This window comes from Parasteatoda tepidariorum, chromosome 6, assembly GCF_043381705.1.
Source record: "Parasteatoda tepidariorum isolate YZ-2023 chromosome 6, CAS_Ptep_4.0, whole genome shotgun sequence".
NCBI lineage: Eukaryota > Metazoa > Arthropoda > Arachnida > Araneae > Theridiidae > Parasteatoda > Parasteatoda tepidariorum.
The window spans coordinates 36,479,054-36,500,200 of record NC_092209.1 but is presented as its reverse complement, the minus strand read 5'-3'; the positions used below and the strand labels follow the sequence as shown (position 1 = coordinate 36,500,200).

The 21,147-nt window shown below is 30.2% G+C and overlaps 1 protein-coding gene across 2 annotated transcripts in view; it reads left to right on the top strand.

Moving 5' to 3' along the window:
• The window catches only part of LOC107455049 (inactive dipeptidyl peptidase 10), a 439,164-nt gene that overhangs the window by 407,683 nt on the left and 10,334 nt on the right, over window positions 1-21,147 (top strand). For both annotated transcript variants that reach the window (XM_016072453.3, XM_016072452.3), the window contains exons 13-18: window positions 5,815-5,894; window positions 8,553-8,782; window positions 9,817-9,915; window positions 14,358-14,433; window positions 18,687-18,881; window positions 20,320-20,477. In XM_016072453.3, the coding sequence (XP_015927939.1) occupies window positions 5,815-5,894; window positions 8,553-8,782; window positions 9,817-9,915; window positions 14,358-14,433; window positions 18,687-18,881; window positions 20,320-20,477 (838 nt within the window). The remainder of the gene's footprint in view (window positions 1-5,814; window positions 5,895-8,552; window positions 8,783-9,816; window positions 9,916-14,357; window positions 14,434-18,686; window positions 18,882-20,319; window positions 20,478-21,147) is intronic.

The following is a 21,147-nucleotide window of genomic DNA, read 5'->3' as shown; positions in this document are numbered from 1 at the left end:
TTCAACCTTCATTTCTTATTCTTTTAAAAAATTTCACGACGTTTTTAAAAAAGAAAAATATTTATCAGTATTTTCAATAATTATGAATAATTATTTCACTTCTTAATATATTTTAAATTTAACTAATTTATGAAACGACAGTCTGAATTATTTTCTAGTCTAAAAGTTTCCCAATTTACTATAGAAAATATAACTTAAGCATTTATGTTAGTGGTATTTTAAATGAGCATGCATATAAATAACCTTATTACATTTATTCTTGCATACGAAGTAAACAAAATGTAACTGCCACCCTCATTTCTTGCTTGTTTAAAAATCGTAATAGCTTTTTTTTTAAATATCTTGTAAATGTGAATAATTATTTCACATTTTAATTTATTATAAATTTAATGTATGACATTACAGTCTCATTTATTTTCTAATCTAAAAGGTACCCAATTAAATATGTAAAATATAATTTTAGTGCTTCCAATTAAAAAATAAAGATATTATCAGTGCCTGAAATGTTAATTACGCATTAATTGATATTTTGTTTGTTTAAGAATAATACATAATTGCACCTTCCGAAAACAAATGTTTACTTAAGGAAGCGCATTAAACTTAATTCCTTGAAGTCCTTTTCGTGTAAATTAATAACTTGTGAACTTGTAGTTACCTTACCTAGATATATACAAATATTTAACTTGCTAAAAACATTGTATTATTAATTTCGTTAATATTTAATTTGTAAAATTAGTAGTTAGATAAATTAGTTTTCATTAGTGAAGGATATTTACTGCAAGTTTAAATCTGAAAATCAATTGTTAAAGTATTTAATTGCTAGGATACATCAGACAAACAATGAACTTAGAAAAATCTATTTCAAGTGTTTTTTCTTAGCACTTATTTTAAAGTTAAAAATGTGATACGAAACTACGTATTGTAATAATTGAAAAACAAATAACTTATTTTTTTAAAAAACCAAAAGGAACGACATCCTACACAGCAACTTATTAAATTCCACTGAATATCATAACAGAAGGTAAAATGTTAAAATAAGTGATGCAATATGTCTGTCTAACATTATTTAATTAAAAAAAAAAGCTTTTCTTGTATTTCATTGATAATATTTTAAATCTGGACAATGCGTGTTCGCGAAAATGGACACAACTCAATTGATGTATTTAAGAAAATGGGTACAGCTTGTTAAATATGCAAGAAAAACAAGCACGCAATTCCTCGTTCAGTTGTTCAATTTGGGTTGAAAACTGAAAAGATGTATTTGGAGCTGAGTCCTTTTTCGCAAACAAGCATTTTAAACTGTATCAAGATTTAAAACTTCCCTGACGATTCGAACATAATTTTTTTTTAATTTTAAATTCATAGAAGTAATTATTTTGGAACCTTACACAAACTTATTCAATCTTTTAAAAATTACATTCATACCGAGAGATTACAGGCTGCGTTTAGGACAACCAGAATTTGCAATTTTTTTACAAATCTGATAAAAAAAAGTTTTTTTTTATTTCAGTTGGTAAAGATTTTATAGGTGTAAAAATTACTATTAAAAATTATCAAAAAGATTATTGAATAAATCATTTGCCTTTTGGTTACGATAAACAGTGCGCAAAAAAAAGAAAAAAATCATGAAGAACTTTTTAATCGAATGATCGGATTTTCACAAGCTGAGACTTAATTTTAATTGCTCGAGGGGGTAACTTCAAATACGCTAATTAGTTTTGCATACGATGCTTTAAATTACGAAATCAAACACAAAAACGGCATTAATCTGAATAAACATACTTTTTTTCAAAGAATTAGTATTCCTGACCAGTCTAATGAATAGTAATAGACCTAATAGTTTGGTCAGGTGAGCTAACTTTCGCGCGCTTATTCCTTTTCTTACTATTCTCAATAACTTTAATTTTCCTTCATTGCAAGGAAATTTTGCTTGCTATAATAACTCATACTTCGATAATTCATTTACTAAAGTTCTTATTCAAGCATTCATTATTCCAGTGTCTAGAGCATGTAGAAAAAAAATAGCATATCGAAATTCGCAAAAAAAAATTTAAAAAAAACCGACCAACCTGAATAACTTTTGATCTAATAATCGGACAATTACATTTTAGTACTCAATATTAATAATTCGAGGGAGTGACCTCGAATATGATAATTAAATAGTGCAGACGATACTTTAAGTTACATATCAGACTCAAAACCGCGTTTTCTTAGAATAATCATACCTTTTTTTCGATGGATTCAAATTTCTGACCCCCAAAACATAGGGGGTAGCCGCAGTCAGGGAAATATGGTCCCAATTGTTTGATCAATAGAGTGCTCCAAAGTTTGGACTCCTTAATGTTAATTTTACTTTTTTTGCGAATTTCGCTATAGATAAAGATCTTTTTAATCGAATTAAAAAATATTTGCTCACAATTATAAAATACTTCCATGAAAAAAAAATTTTAATAATTTATTATTTTATTTGCCGAAAAAAAATTTCGAATTGCAAAACATACAAATTTTTACATTACTTTAAGGAATGTAATTTTGCATGGTAATATAGAACATTTAACATTTGGACGAAAGTAGGTCAAATAGTTCCCGAGAAATCGGATTTTTAATTACGTTTTTAAAAGTCGATAAAATTTAAATAAAATAATGAAAAAGAATAAATAATTATTAGAAATTATTTTTTGCATGAATTTTCCTTCGGATAAACGAAATTTATAATTTTCTGCAATTTTTTTTTTCAATTCGTAGAAAAAATTTTCCGATCAATGACGAAATTCGTAAAAAGTAAAATTAACAATAAAGAACCCTAACATTCGTCCGCCTTCCTGACCATAGTATTCAGAGCCCGATTATACCTTTCGTAGGCCCTAGGCATAGCCGTTTTTGGGTCCTCCCCTACTTCCCCCACTCCTCCCCTCTTTTCAAAATATATGCTAAAATTTTCTTGCATATTTTTTTTTACATTTTTATTAATATGGATTTTAATTTACAAATTTGTTTATCGAACTTTATCTGCAATACCGACATACTTCCAATATTGCATTTGATATCGATAATACCATTATGATTAGTTCGATCGATAACTATGTAAACACTTCACGTCAACAATACAACAACAAACCAGCAAAGAAAACAGTGAAATTGATAGTGAGATTAATTACAAGAAATATTTATACTACAAATAGCTTCATAGTTTTCATGATACTACTATGATAACTAAGTGAAGGAAATTAACATTGTCAAAAGTAAATCTTTTGAAATTATTTATAAACAAATTTGCAAGGTAGGTTAAATGTTCACTAATAGAAAAAAAAATGATTTAATACTATTTTAATAAAATGTTAATCACGTTTTTTCAAATGAGTCATTTTGGAATTCGACAGCATAATACAAGATTTCGTTGAATCCAAAAATCGCAAAAAAGTAATATATTAGATCATAAGATTCTGCAAAATAATTTATTACCGACAAATATTATATTTTTATTTGTATCTTCATAATTTTGTGCAAAATACACTTGTTGTTTTTAAAGCTAAATTATTTTTGTCAACAAATTTTTTTCTCCCAAGTTTTTCGTAGGCCCTAGGCACATGCCTAGTGTGCCTATAGGTTAACCCGGCCCTGATAGTATTAGGACCATATTTAATAAATTACGGTTACCCACTACGCTTTTAAGCTAAAATATCATTTGCACTAACTATATAAAACATTCGAGGTCGCCCTCTCAAACCATTAAGATTGTTTTCCAGTACTGGCAAATCCGATCATTATATCAAAAGTTATTCAGGGTGATTCGTCTTTTAACGTTCTATATATCAAAAAAGAGAAGGCGTTTGCTTCTGTTCTAAGGCAGATTAAGTTTGTTAAACAGCAGATTTTAAAATCATAATTCTAATCATTTATTGTATTATGCAGAATGTACCAGGTTTATTGAGATAAACTTTAAGGGGAGATAGTGGATATCACATGGATTCAGTATTGCATAACAACCCCTGTTCGGAAACGTGACGGGAAAGTAGAATAACAGGTACGAGGAACAAAGACACACAAGATTGAGATCAGCTGAAATATGTTTCTGTCAGAGATATTACATGTGCTATGGTAGGTGAGAGACCACAAAAGATATTCAAAGTTTCCAACATTAATAATAATTAACATTAGATATCCGCAGCAGGACAGCCCGCTACAGTGCACCCGAAAGAAAAATATTTCTTGCGCGTAAATCAGGAGAACGTGGTGGCCTTGGCTGTCCGATGCATTTCTCTGTAGGTGCCTTTCGCAATACTTCTCGCTTGTGGATGCCTTTTACAATGCTCTGCTCTTATTAACAACACTACCTATCGGTGAAGAAGTCCTTTCTGACCATGGGTTGCGATGCAAATCTGAATCCTTATGATTATACTTACTCTTAAAGTTACTCCCAATAATCCGGAGACACTCTGTATAAAATGTAAACATCCACATGTTGGGCAAATAAAGTTATTTTATATCGATGAAATAATTTTGAAAGTAGTTGGACAGTTATTGGATTGCATAGTTGAAATTTAGCAATCTGAAAGAGCCACATTTGTCAGCAAACTTAACACGGTGTTTTTTTAAACACAGTTAATTTTAATAATTTACCAATCACTACTTCTTACTGTATTGCGAATTCTGTATTCCTAAATTTATTTATTTTTTTGTGTACAATTGATTATTTGTTTTCAAATCTACGTATCTTTTTATTTCCTTACGATTAACATATTAATAAAATGTGCCTACATAAAATTATAAGGATCATATATTTTATAAACAATTTGTCTTTTTTTATCGACTTTTAAATGAAATAAAAACTTTCAAGGAGATAATAGGAGAAAGAACGGCTTATGTCCATGAAAACTGATTCTGAGAAACAAACGAAGTTGCTCTCGAATTATAACTCTTTTTCCCTAGGGCGGCCCATCTTCACTGTGTAATAACTCTCGGGATTTGTTAAAACTTAATAATTCTCAAGATACAACAGATGGAGATTCAATTTCTTTGCTAAAGAAATCGACATAAACCGTTCTTTCCCCATGATATTCAATGATGTATGGGCAGCAACCATGGGAGAGAAGCGAATAGGGGCGGAGCTTCCTGGTTGTCATAAACAAACACATTATATATATATAAAAGGAGAAAAAGAAATCAAAATGCTAGTAGAAAAAAAATCAAAATTTATTCTTACTAGTTTGTTTTCATCCTTTGTCCAATATGTCCTATAAGTTTACTTTAAAAAAATAAAAATGAGCCTCATATATATCGAAAATTTGATTTGCCATCAAAATAAAGTATCCAACATAAAGTTTTATCTATGTACCATTTCCTACGTGCTTTACAATCTTAAGTAGTTTACTCTATAGTGATGTCACCATTTGATGGTGTTTGTTTTATGGTTTCCTTTTTTTTTCGGTAGTTTGTTATAAATTTCAAGAAAGGAACTATACTTCTTCGTTACTTTTCCTTCGGCAACATAGTAACCGTAACATCTTTCTTCTGAAAAGGCTATTCTAAAATTCGTATAGTTGCGGATATCAAGTATGTAATAAAACGGAACCAGCAGGATAATTTTGTGAGAACGTAATGCTATTTTTTTTCCGTGGAATTTATAAAATTATATGAAATTATCCAAATTTATAAAATTTATAATTTGGGAAAAAACTATAAGTGTTATTTTTCTAGTACAGTTTACCTTTATGGTAAGTGGAATGAAAAATTTAATCAAAATATTAATTAATTAATCAAATTACGCTGTTACTAATGTCACATATAATTTTGCAATGTTTTTTTTTTTTTCAGATTGGGAAGAAAACGTTTCTGACTCATGGCCAATTTGACGTCATTGAGATTCTTGCTCACAACCGAGAAAATAACACTGTGTAAGATATTTACCGTTTTTTATAGCAAGGATGTGTAAGTCTAATTTTGTTGGGAAAAAATGCAATTTTACGCTTACTTATTCAAAATTAAAATTACTCAATCGTAATATTTGTATGCCCAACACGAAAATTTCGTAGACGAGCATAAAAAAAATTATTTTTAAAATTACCGTATTTATACGGTAATGATATTTCTGATTAAAAATAAACATACGGTATTTTTAGTTCGTATGGTAACAGTTTACCGTGAATTTTGAGAATTACAGTTCTTATACCATACATTTAAAAAATTACAAAATTGAAAAGTAAATTTAATCGATTTTTATGCCATGCACAAATATACAATAATAAAATTACCAAATTTTAAATTTACTACCAAACAGCTTGGTAATAAAACTGCACTTTATTGCTAATTTTGCCAAAAGTTATTATTTTATTGTGTTTTGATTGGAACCCTCAGCGCACTAAAAATACTTGGAGAAGGACGAATGTAAATGAATTTTATTTTATAGCCGTTGTTGAAAAGCTATCCCAATTTTTTGAGTTTACGGCTACCAATGTTAAACTCCATAGCCTTGTAACTTTGAACCCAATCCAGAACTCATGGATCAAGTATTGGGGGAAATTTGCCTTCGTGATGGACTTTTTTGGATGAAACTAACCCGCATTTGTGTTACATGCAGAGAAAGACCACGAGAACTTTCCACGGTTAGCCTGATGGCAAGGGGACTCTAACCCATGATCCGTATATAACTGAAGATATTTCACGTCAGCACTACGGTCGGTGCAAGCCGGGTGCGGAATTCGTGATCACCGGCCACCACTGGGATTCGAACTCTCTATCCCTTGAACCATCGAGGCTCTACAGAAGCTCAGTGTAAAAAGCCATTCAATGATGGTCCTTCCATCGTTTTACTAAAATTAATTTTCAAACAAAAAATTTTGAAATTCATATTTCTCACCGCATACATATCTTTAAAGCGGATGCGAAGAATCGGATGCCTGCAGGTGACGTCATTAAAGGTGATTCGTGGAATTTATCGATTCAGAAGCCAATCAAGTTCGACGCACACTCGTGACGTCTCTTTTAGATATCCAATTAAATCAGATTTAAATCATATAGTTAGACATAATTCACTTAACTTCTTCTCGAGTTGTAAGTCTCGAGCGAAGAATCGGATGCCTGCAAGTGACGTCATTAAAGGTAATTCGTGGCATTTATCGATTCAGAAACCAATCAAGTCCGGCACACACGCGTGACGTCTCTTATAGGTATCCAATTAAATCAGATTTAAATCATATAGTTAGACATAATTCACTTAACTTCTTCTCGAGTTGTAAGTACCCAATTAATCCACAGAAGCCGCTTGTAAAAAGATCTTCAGTAATGATCCTGACATTGGTTTTCTCTTAGTTCTTTGTAAAAATAATTTTTTCTCTGAAATTTGTATTTATGTTTTAGAAGTGAATGTGAAAAATATTTCTATCCACTATATAAAAACTTCGAAAACTGGATAATTTTTATCTAAATTTGATATTCGTTTTCTAAGTCATTAAAAAAAAGGAAAAAATAGTAAAAAGTTACACTAAGGTGACCAGATTTATAAATCATGATTTGAGGGCAAATCAGTGGAGCCTTCCACGAAAAATTTTACGGTTTGAGAACACCATGCATTTATGGAAAATATTAATATACAGGGTGTCCCTAAACGACAGCAGAAACTCTGCACAGCTAGATTCCTCGTTAGGAGTACATAAAAACTGCCCAAAGAAGTGTCCCTGTACGATCCATAGTTTACGAGAAAAATACGAAAAACAAAGTATGACGTCACTGCCGGTGCAAAAAAGAAAAAACAGTTTATTGGACATATCAACAACAGTATTTGTATATCTTTCTGGACGATAATGTTTAAAACGTTCTCCGCACATATTCTGCTTTAAATTGTGCATAGTATACTGCTGTTAATATGTTCAATAAAGTGTTTTCTCTTGCACCGGCAGTGACGTCATACTTTGTTTTTCTTATTTTTCTCGTAAACTATGGATTGTACAGGAACGCTTCTTTGGGCAGTTTTTAGGTACTCCCAACGAGGAATCTAGCTGTGCAGAGTTTATGCGGTCCTTTTGGGACACCCTGTATACATATAACAAAGATTTTTTTAGTTGACAAGTAATATCAGGTGAAGACCTTCTTCTTCAAACCTAATTTTATTGCTAAGCAGTTTTGAAATACCTCTGTTAAATTAGAATTTGTTTATTTTTTGCAAAATTATTCTTTTTCCCGTTTTCATCTGTTTATTTTACCATTGAGCTTTTCGTTTAAATTCACTATAGAGCAGAACTATCTGGTTTAAAATAAATAAAAAACATGCGCATTTCGAATTTTTATATTTCTCAATGAAAAATTATTAAATGTTTTTGAAAAAAATTCAAGCACATTTGAGAGCGTGTGTTAAAATTTGGAGACATTTTCTGTCCTCAAAGAGCTTGAATGCTGTTGAGGACAATAAATGAAGTTCGAGAACTGTCCTCAAGATTTACAGACGTCTTATCACCTTAAGTTATCCACATTTATTTTTAATGAATTTATATGATTTTGAGCAATTGAAAAGGAAAAAAAAGAGATAATCAAAGCACATACGTATTTTTTTTTTTCAGATATTACTTAACAACTTTACCAGAGAGCCCAAGCCAGAGGCATCTGTTCTCAGTCACTGATATGGAGTCTGGTATGCCAAGAACCGAAGAGTGCCTCACCTGCAATCTGGATGAAGAGTGTTCTTATTTCAATGCAATTTTCAGTCCTACTGCAAATTACTACATTCTAGAGTGCCTAGGTCCTGGTGTGCCTTGGATTGATTTGAGATCTACACTCAATCACACGCGGTGTAAGAAATATGTTTAAAATTATTTTTCTCCTAACTTAAATTTAGTTTTTTATTACACTAGGTTAGCATAACTGATTCATCCAGTTTCAAATATCTATTAATTTACACGTATGCGATGTATAAAGATGCTGGATACATGGAAAGTTTCATAAAGTTTCACATTCATAAAGTTTCAAGAGCATACGACAAATGTTCAAGGTGTGTCCCCTTGCTCACCCGATATGCATCTCATTTCTGCTGTTGCTGTTGTCAATTCTTCATGATCCAGCACTAGCTAGATCATGAAGGATTGACAGAACCCTGGTAAAATCAAGCACCAAATTCAAGGATCAGTCTTTAAGTTCTAGATTCATATAAACAAGGATGTGATCAGAAGAACTTGCACTTCAAATAAGGAAAACCTTGCATTCCAAATGTCCACTAATGTGTCATAAAACAACAGAAGGCATAGATCTTTGTTCTGTCCATAGCATGCCATTCAATAGTATGTTTCCCTAAATGTCTGTCACAGCAGTAGCAAAGCATTCCAGCTGTGTTGTTTGAATTAGTGTAGCATGGACTTGTAAAAGACAAAGCTTATGCATCATCAATGCCAACAACAGTGCATGAGCACATTATACTGCTGCTCTGACAGACATTGCACACATGACGGATTAAAGAATAGAAGCCAAGAACAAGGATAAATATCTAGGCGCACATAGATAGAATCTTGTCGGATTTAACGGAACTGAGATATCTGCCAAGTAACCGAGAGAGAATACATCAGACATTTGTAGTATCTACCAAAACTTGTTAAGTGTAGTGGGTAATATAGTCCATGTTTACCCCGATATTTGCTAGTAAATAAATAGTCCTTTGAATTTCTTTTTTGTAACATCCTTTTAAGATGTTGATATAATAAAAGTGAAATAAATTAAAGGTACTATCAGTCATAGGTTAGATTTTGTTTTCAACTAAAGCGCTAAAAATGAGCAACGGTAGTTATGGTATATTTTGCTCATGCACATTAATATATAATTTTATTTTTGATTTAGTGGATCTCTTGGACAGCAACGACAACGTCAGGTGCAAAATTGAAAGTACGGCCATGCCACAGCTCAGAACATTTAATGTGCCTATAGAAGGTGGATACAGTAAGTAATGTAGTTTATAAAACCAATTAATTACTTATGAACAGTACTGAAATGAATTATTTCTAATGGCAGACAGATCATGAGCTTGCATCTTACTAGAATCGAGCTAATCAGGAAAACTTTTTGTAGATTTCCTCTTTATGTAAACGAGTTACATTCCAAATGTCGTTTACGACAGCGAGTTTTCTCTGATATTTACTCAAGAGTTTCTATGTTTTCTGAGATAAGTTTAAAATAAAAAGTGCACGGGGGTGAACATTTATTGCTTCAAATCTACTATTTTAATGGACTATTCATAAAAATAAAGGAATTTTATGAAAGAAAAAAGGCACAGGACATGACGAATTTACTTTCACTCCGGGTGATATAGGTTTCGATTTTTGGCTATATCTGACTGATCTGCTCTCCAAACAATTACTAATTGCAGCAGGACATCAAACGTTTTTAAGAGTAGAATGTTCATGATTTAGAACCAAGATACTGTCGGGCTAGTGGCTCGAAGCTTATATATGTATATATATAATGCTATAGCGTCAACTAATGGTACCAACAAAATGTTCAGTATGTCTTTTCTTATCCAGCAATTTTTGAATTAGCCGGTCAGGTGGCCGAGTAGTTAGCGTGTCTGACTTCTAAGCCGATGGTTTCGGGTTCGAATCCTGCTCAGGGCATGGATGTTTCTTTCTCTCTCTCTCTCTGTTCTATGTCCTTTCTCCTTTGCGTGTGATTGTGTAAATGTGATCCGCCCTATAAACGGGTTTGTGGTTACGTGACGTGGGCGACGCTGCTCCACCGCCGTGGCTTCGCCACAGGTGCCCACTGGGTAACGAGAAGAGAGTAGCAGTTCTGGAATTTCTGTGGCCAATGGGACAATCCCTAAGTGCCCGCCATTAAAAAAAATTTTGAATTAAAATATAGAAAAAGTTTCTGAAATTGATGCGGTAATCGGGTCTCACTCGCTCAAGACCTTTTATTCTCTATCTCATTTATCATTATTTTAACAAAAGTAAAGCATGTTGAGACACGAAAATTTCCAAGCAACAATTATTTGTAAGTTTCGCAAACGCTTTTTTAAAAGTAATATAACTATTTATTAGTTTTTTTTTATCATTTGAACATATATCATAGCTAAACTCTATTTTATTTGCTTAAAAAATAATATTAAACCGTCTTTCATCACTATTGCACTGTTTTTTTAATAAAAAATAGAAAGTGACTTCTTAACACTAAGCCTTGGATTTGGCAAAATTTCCCAGCCTTTGGCGAGAGAGGAAGAGCAACCTTGTTATCGAAAACCAATTCTTTCTAGTTACGCTCGTGGCTTAGGAGAGCTCAACAAACTAGAACGCTTCAGTACCCCTCAAGAGTGTCTTCTGACACTTGAAAGATTTGAAACATTTTTCAGCCCATCAAACTATACTTTTAGTTTGAAATAAGAAAAGTCTACCTTCTTCTTTACAATCCATCATTTTTGTGAAAGATGGTTGATAAGTGCATGTCTCAGCTGCAAATAACATTGGCGAGAAAGGTAGAATCTGAAACTTAGAAAAAATGTTACCGTGCTTTCATTTTCATGGTAGTTAAGCTGCAAACAAAATATTAATGAAGAAGGCTGCGTTTTTATTCATGAATTATGTCTATGCAAACATAAAATTAAATTTATGATAGTTCAAAAGAATACCGAAACGTTGTGATAAAATTTTAAGGATGGGTTTAAGTGCTAATATTTTTTTTCCCATATAGAAATTTAATCTATGAAGTTTAATTTCTCATCTAAGTTCAGTTCCTGGGACTGGTCGTTGTTATCAGCAGTACAACTTTCTTTCGAAGCAAACCCTTTGAAGCAGAATTTTTATTAAACATATTTTTCATTATTTTGTAATTTAAATAAAAAATAAGTGAAAATTATTATATTTAACATTTCAATAATGTATGGTTATGAAATACAGTATGAAACACCTGAGTCTTTTTCTGCGTTAAAGGTAATATCTCCCAAACAATAATTTTTCACATTTGCAGTTATTTATATCTAAGAAAAACAGTTATTCAATTCATAATTGAAATCTCTTTGATAATTGAAATCTCTTTAAATATGAATGAAAAAAAAATTCAAGCTACATTTGCTGGATTTTATATTTTAGTACGAATATAATTCCAGTAACCTAACCTTCGTAACTATTATAATGATTTTTATAATTAAAAAAATACCAAAATATATTTTTACTTGTAATTAAAATGTCAGAAAAAAATATATGTATAAAGGGGACACTGGTGTCCCATTTGTGTCAAAGGGTTAAAACTACACCTTGATTCTAAGGGAATTACGTACTTGTAGCTCAAAATATTTAGAAATAAATTAATATTACATCGATTATGAAATTATGTTTAACTTACATTTCACCAGTTGTTAAGGTAAATATGGTTGCTTTGTCAATACTTCTTGATAGGGTGGATTTCATATTTAAGGCATTTTTGATCTCTGACAAAAAATATTTTTTATTATAAAATTGGCTTAGATGTTTTTTTTTCCAAAAATACTTGCGATTGAAAGTTTTTATGAACAATATCATAAGAATTTGCAAAATGTTTTATTTTCTATAAATTTTCTTCTCCCAGAAATTCGGCTGTGCAAATCTACAAAATCAAATTTCTTTTTTATATTTTACCCATTTCCAATATGTAAAATAACTTCAAACTATATAACTTATATATTTTAAAAAAGTTATTTTATAATGAATCTAGAAAAAATCACTGATTTTTTTTATTTTTAATTTAATGGTATTATACTACTTTTTTATTTCCAAGAGAAGTGTCCCGTTTGTTACTGTTAGATCTATTTCTAAAGATATACCCTTTTGAAATTTCTCAGTAGATAAATTAATATTGATTTCATGGTCACTAAGTCAGAATCATTATGAAAAACAATCTTCAGATGAAAGGTTATTTTTAAAGATTTTTGTATTAACTACTTGTAATTAACAAAGTTAGTCTTTAAACCATAATTCATATTTGAGATGTCTTAAGCCTAAAACGTTTACACGTGGCAGTAAAAAAATTCAGTTATTTAAAATTGTCCAGCTTACTTGTGATGTATTTTTTAGTTGAGGGATGACTATAAGATCCCCACACGTATAAATTTTAATCTGATCTTGTTGTTGACTATTAATACATATGCAAGACATATACAAGAATCAAAGTTAAGCGCCAACGATGATCAATTTTATATTATATTCAAAACAATTTCAAGAATGTCACACATAGAAAAATCAGTCACAACGAAATGATTGATTTTTGCTTTATGTGTATCATATTGAACTACACAGTCAATTGTCCAATTAACCTCTTAATGTTTTTTTAATATAATAATGACTTATAAAATTCCCACAGGAGTAAATATATATTCAATTTTAATGCTGACTATTAAAATATGTGCAAGACATATACAAGAATCAATGTTAATCACCAACAATAATAAATTTCAAATTATTTTTAAAACGATTTTAGTTTCAATAATGTTCCAAACTCAAAAATCAATTCAACGAAATTATTGATTTCTGCTTGATGTGTATCATAATGAAGTAAAAATTCAATTTCTTAAGGAAGGAAGCTATTTTTTTTTTTGCCAAACATTATAACGAGAGAATTCTAATAGATGTAGATGCGATGTGATATTAATCATCGAATACTTTTTTATTTTATTATACAACAGTCGAGTTTTATTATACAGAGCCGACTCATTTTTTTCGGCTTACGACCCCTATGTTCAACTCCGTAGCCTTGTAATTTTGAACCCAATCCAGAAATTAAAGGAACTCCTGGATCAAATATTGGGAGAAATTTGCCTTTGTGGAGGACTTTTTGATGGTACTAACCAGCACATGCGTTACATTGTGAGGAAAACCACGAAAACCTCTCGCGGTTAACCTGATGGCAAGGGGCTTCTAACGCATGATCTGTCTACCACTGAGGATATTTTACGTCAGTACTGTGGTCGATGCGAGCCGAGTGCGGAATTCGTATCGACCAGCCATCGCTGGGACTTGAACTCGGTTCACCTCATTGGAAGGCGGACGCTCTATCACAAAATACTTAACATATGTGCTCATTTTGAAAAGCACCATATTTAAAATACTTTCCTTAATATATTGAAATTCAATAATTAAATTTCCCTTCACGCTTAATTTTGGAACTTAAAATAATGTTTGTCCAACAACATAAAATAAACTTTCAAGGATCAACGCTTTATAATAACATCGTTATTCAGAAATGCTGTAGAGCAACATTAATTAAAATTTCATTTCAGTGACAATGTTCAACGCAAGATTTAAATTTGATTAAAACTTTCGTTCTGGTGATTTCAAACTGATGCTTGCAAATTAAATTCTGAAATATCAATGCCGTTCGAGTATGTTTAACATTTTTAATGTATTTAACTTTTTCAGATGCAAACGTACGTCTTTTATTGCCGCCTGGACTCAGAGATGAAGAAATGATAAAATATCCTATGGTTATTAACGTGTAAGCATTTTATTTCGTTCATATTTATTTAGTGAAATTTTCAGAATTGTGGAAAAATATTTTGAATGATATGTTAGCTTATGAAAATCCAACGTAAAAAAGCCAGCAAAAAACATAGTTTTTCTTTCAATTGAATATCTATTCATTTCAAGAATTGACAGAATAAATCAATGTTAATCAATGTAATTGATCATAACATGATCTTAATCTTGGAATATTGAATGCTTCCTATGAGTCACTTTATATGTAAAGAGACATTTAGTTTAGAATGCATAGTAACACGAAGGTAACTAAAAAACATAGTTTTTTTTTTTAATTAAGCGATGCATTTTAAAACTTCATAGAATAAATCAATGTTAAGTTCTTAAAATCAATCATAACATGATCTTAATCTTGGAATATTAAGTGTTTTCAAATTTTCACTTAATATGTTAAGAGACATTTAGCTTAAATTGCATAGTAACATCTAAAAAATATAATTAAAAAAATATAATTTTTTTGTTAAAATGAAATTTATTCACGTTTAGGCAGAATAAATTAATGTTTAGTATTTTAAATTGATCATAACATATTCTTAATCCCCCCAAAAAAAATTTAATTTTTCTATGTGTCATTCCATGTGTTCAGAAAATTGAAGCTTTAGAATGTCTAGAAGCATCAACATAAATAAAAACATATAGTTCTTTTATTAAAAACTGTTCTATTTCGAAACTTGGCAGGCAGAATAATTTAATTTTAAAAGCTCAAAATCAATCATAACATAACCATAATCGCGGAAAATTAAGTATTTTAATAATTTTTTTTAATATTATTATTAAACTGCGACTTAAGGATTTGGTGAAATAAATTAATGGTAAGCACTTATAATCAATCATAATACTAATTCAAGAAAATTAGAAAATTGAGAATTTTCAATTTTCATACGTTCAGGGGTGATTGTGAGCCATACTCAAAAATCCTGAAAATTTCTTGAGTAAAATCATTAATGAAGCTTTTCAAAAAATTTATGTCTTTATAAATTTAAATCATTGATATTTTCAAACCATGAAATTCTCAATAAATTATATGCAGCATAATTTAAATGAATAATTATTTATAAGTGTACTTTTGTCTCTAATCACATTTATTATTCTACCAGAAAAAAATATTTACAAATGAAAGAGATGCGCAGTAATAGTAATATTTTATAGTTCTAATATTTTTATATAAAATATGGAAGAATTTTTATACATAAATGTGATCGATGATTTCTTGAAACTTCTGGACCTTGGATATCCGGAAACTTCCGGGTCGTAATTAGCGAAAAATCCGGATTTTTTCCGGAGCATAATCATCTTAAGAGGCATTTAACTTAAGGATTTTAGAAAAATTATACTTCCTCTAAGCTCTTCAATTCTTAGAAGTGCATTAAAAGTATGATTTATATATATATAAACCCAATCTTGTTTTTATGTTTAGTTTTGAAACACAATAGGGAAGAATTTTATTCCCCTGGTCAAATTTAAAACTTTTCAAGTAGACATCTGAAATGTCCTAAATTTGATCCGGAAAATATTCTCAATTGTAGGAAATGTAACATCTTTCTAGCTCTAGACTTACAAATGATGATTTATTTCAAAATTCCTTTCTTGTTTTAAACTTTTTGTCAATTTATAGTAATTATATATAGACACTTGGTCTTGCTTAATATTAACCAGTTAGGATTAGCAACAGCAACTTTTTTAGCTTTAATTGCAGTTCTTTTTATTTTGAAATTTTAACTTTATGCAGAGAGACGAAATATTTTTTTAATAAAACGATGACTTGTATTGCTTCTAAATGATCCAAGAATATTAAACCTTTCTACTATTTCCAAGGTAAAATGAATGAAATAACCATGATTTTTTCCAGACTGAATGGGCAAGTTTAAAACAATTTGTTTAAAATTTTTTAAATGGTATTATAATATTTAATCTGTAGAGCTTTATAATTTTATTCAAAATTATATTAACAATATTGCAACTCAACATCCCCTAATTTATTTATTTTTTAAACTAATGAGTGTTATTATAGCTCTAAACAAAACACGCATTTTTAAAACATTGAAACTAATAATGATGATAATGTCATAATTCTTTCGACCTACAATACTGTTGCATCAACTCACATAGATATGCTCTGGAATTTTGTTTCATTCATATAACAGCAGATTCTCTTGATTATGATATCAACCCTCAGAATAGCCTTTCTTACTGCTTCAACTTCTTGGGTTCAAACTATATGTATGTATATTTTTTTTTAAAATTTGAATTAAATAAAGCTAATGAATTTTAAACGAATTTCGGCTAGGTTAATAAGAAAGTGCCGTTACAATATATATATATATATATAGATATATATACACACACAATATATATGTATACTATACATGACCCGGGGCAGTGAAGTTAGAAGAAAATTTTGCAGATCAAAAAAATTTGCTTACCTTATCCAATTGGTTAGAAGTTAGATTCTATTGGTATTGGTTAAAAAAGAAGTTTTGATCTATTGAAATTATTCCGATATATAGAGTAAAACCTCCGTTGACGACCGCCTCTAATCTCCGAATAACGACCATATTTTTCATGGTACCAAACGTGTTCTTTGGAGAACCTCTGAACAACGACAAAATTTATGAGTCGAACCTCTGAACTACTCATAAATTTTGTATCAGGATATATCTTAGGTAACTTTTTCCAATTTCTCCTCTTTGTTGGCAATAATTTTAACTGATCATTACTAGACATATTTTCCCCCATCAGTCATCGTATTCTAATCATAATTGTTAACAGTTTTTAAGCATTCATACAATAGTTAATCATAGATTATTTGGCAGTCAGTTTTGTCCACTACAGATAAACTGCATCTTTTTTTCTCTCAACTGTCGTCGAAAAGAATCACTGAAGTCTACTAGCACTCGTGCGAAAGAAATAATGCGTATATGCGCCTGCCCAAAGTTTTTTGAGCAACATTTTTTCTTCTTAATGCTTTAGATGTTGGAACGGTGAATATCTGAATAAGAACTTTAGAAAATGAATAATCGAACTATAGCAAGCAAAATTTTCTTAGACTGAAGGATAAAGTTAAAGTTATTGAGAACAGTAAGAAAATGAACAAGCACGCGAAAGTTATTTTTACTAAATGACTGTGGAAAAAAGCAAAACAATAACATTTAATTAAAAAAAAGTATTTCAGCCACTTTGTTTGTGCTTACGCAATTTTGTTGTCTGATTGTATTTTTTGAGCCAATTCGTTTATAACTTCGAATAGCAGCCACCTCTTAACATCAGTTTCATCGACATAGCCCCTTATATGCCCATTGTCTGGATGTATGTTTTATTTCATTTATATTTAGTAAGTAAACAAAAATATTTCTAGCATGAATATTATAACAATTATTTAAAATATAATTTATCACAAATTAATCACATTTGAAAGTTTTTCAGTCTTCAAATGATAGAACTGTTGAAAAAGTACTCAAATGCCAAAACTTAATTTATTTAGCTCATTTGTAAAAGTTATCTAGTTCGAGAATGTTCCCCAAAGAATATTTTTGTAATAAGATATTCAAAAAATTTCTAATATTAATATGTAACAATAATAACTCTTTTCCTCATAATAGTTTTGGTCAAATTCATTATCTTGATCAAATATATTTTATAAAATTTATATCTTCAATAGTTATGCTGTAATATGAAATATAATTTTAAATAAAATACCTTCGTTTCTTACAGTGATTTGAAATATTTTAGAACCTGCAGTGAACTGATCGTTAAGACACGGCTCCCAGCAGATCACCGAAGTCAAGCATCACTGGCTGCGGTCAGTGTGCGGGTGGGTGACCACTTGGATTAGTCAGCGTAGGGACCGAGTGTGTGCGGTATTGGTCCTCGTTAAACTGTTCTATCGAGCGCAGGTCGTCGTGCTACCGAAGCGGGGTGCCATCCCCTCTGCAGAGGATCAAAACTATGAGGGCATGTCTTCAGATCATCCTCAGGGATGTTTCCCAGACCATCGCCAATAGTCCATTGTGCAGCTCTAGTGCGACGTAAATGAACTACTACAACTTGAAATATTTTAGTGATAATTACAATATTTACCGAGAATTTAATGGAAATTTTAATAGTTTATAAGTCTGAGTCGAAGAATCGAACAGTTCTGGCATTAACCGTCACCCCAAATACAAACAAATATTCTTGAACCTTTAATTTTAAATTTTATTTTACTCATTGCAGATTTGGAGGTCCAGGGAGCCAAATGGTCACTGACAAATTTTATGTACACTGGGGTAGTTATCTGGCTAGCCGTAAAAATTTCGTCTATTCTTGGATAGATGGAAGAGGAAGTGGAAATCAAGGTGATAAACGCTTACATGAAATTTACAGAAGACTTGGAAGTATGGAAATAGAAGATCAATTAGCTGTTGCCAGGTTTGTATTTTTAACTTAATGCAGCTTATAGATGCACCTTACATACAATTTATATTTTAGTCTATATTTAAAAAAAACTTTGTGGCTAACGAATATACAGTTGAACCTCGCTACCTCGAACCTCAATTTCACGAATTTTTCGATATCTCGAAGAAAAAAATAATTCCCTTCAAATTTCCTATACACTCAACGTTAAAAAAAAAACTTGATTTCTCGAATTTTTTTTTCTCCATAAATAGTGTAGATTTTTTTCCTGAAAATAAAAAAATATTAAAAAAAAATTTCAAGAATAGAAAACTAATTCTCATAATCATAACCAATTCTCAAACAAGCACTTTCTTCAGTGGACACTGTAAGGAGATTTTATTGAGAGGCGGCCGAATATGTCAGAGGAGGCATTTAAAGCTATAGTCCACTTCGAAAGTGTTATTGACAAACTTTTTTACACATCGCTAAAGCAAACAACAATTGAATCTTTTTAAGTGTAAAAAGTGTTTTTAGAATAAATATGGAATAGTAAATCAGCTATGTAAAGAGCATTTTTCTTTATTCTACCATCGCGATAACATGTAATTTTCGATAATTCGAATTTTCGGTATCTCAAATTTTTTCTCTTCTCCCTTCAAGTTCGAGATATCGAGGTTTGACAGTATATGCTTAGCAGTATAACCTTTCAGTTGATTTCACACTGAACTTATACTTCTGTTATAATGTAATAAGTCAGTCTGTTACAAATAATACAATCCTGTACAATAAGTTTTACAGTAAATGATCAAAATGTTGACTGCAGATGTGCATCTGTAGCTGTGTTATTATTGTTCTATTATATTAATTTCTTTCTGTAATTCCTGTCCATCGAAACCTTGGTAAAACTTATGTTTTACTCAATTGAGAGATTTTGCAAAGCATTTTATTCCTCTCTAACGCTAAAGCAATTTGAGCTTCACAGCGTATGAGTGAAAGTTTCCTTACAAATCACAGTATCTCTAAAGGGTAGAAAATAAGGTTTGCGTAAGACAAACTCAATGCAAAATCTCTCTAATCTCAATGCTCTAATGTGAATTTTGATTCCTCCCAAGCACAAATACGGATTAAAATGTATTTATTTGAAAGAATTTCATAAGCACAAAGGCACTTAATTTAGCAGCTATACTTTCCAAATGTTCCACTGTCTTAAGATACTCTTTTAGACTGTCTTTAGCTTTCTTCTTGTTGACATGAAGAAAATAATACTGAATACACCATTTTTAAATGGAAGCTGGAACTAATATAAAATGTGACAATGAGCTTATTTCTGTAACCAAACTTTTTATTATGATTAAATCAACTGATCATAGATAAAAGCTGATATGATATGAAACAAAATGTCATTGTAATATTTGTTAACATTTCTGTTCATTCAAATACATTTATTTAAACTATTTGCATATTTTTTCAGCTACCTTAAGAATGAAATTCCTTTTATTGATCGGTATCGGACAGCGATTTGGGGATGGTCTTATGGAGGCTATAGTACGATTATGGCTTTGGCGACAAACAGTCAAGTTTTTAATTGTGGAATTGCCGTAGCTCCAGTAACTAGTTGGCTTTATTACGGTTAGTCATGTTGCTCCTTTTTTTTAAATAAATATTAAAAAATAAGATAAAGAAATTCATAATTAATTAAAATGATTTTAATTACAGGTTTTGTCTTTAAAAACATTATACATAAAAATTAATAATAAGGTAATGATTTAAATTAAATAACTGCATAAAATTAGTTCATCTTTTATAGTAACACAGAATGTTAAAAATTTACATTACCCGAACAACTATTCATCACAACTAATATAACACAGTAAGCATTTTCTCTTACTTACCTAGCATTATAATTTAATCAATTGTAGTAAGAATATAGTAAAATAGGTAACATATTCCAAGTCTTTATCTACATTTAATTTTATTGTCAAATTTTCTACTTAATTGGATGAAAAAATCATTAGAAGTTGCCTAATTTTTATGCACACATAAATTTTATAACATTATTTATTATTTTATAACATTATATATTATTTTATAACTTTATTTTATTAGTTTTGTTTCTGCATCAATTATGTTATTCCATATTTTAACAAAAATCCAGTTTTTTATTCAAGCATCCCAACCAAACAGAAATTAAAGCTTTATCTTTTATAGGTATTTCAATACTATAAATTTTAAAAAATAGAAAATTACAACGCATAATTGAAGAATTTAGTATAAAAACTGTCAAGTGATCTTTACAAAA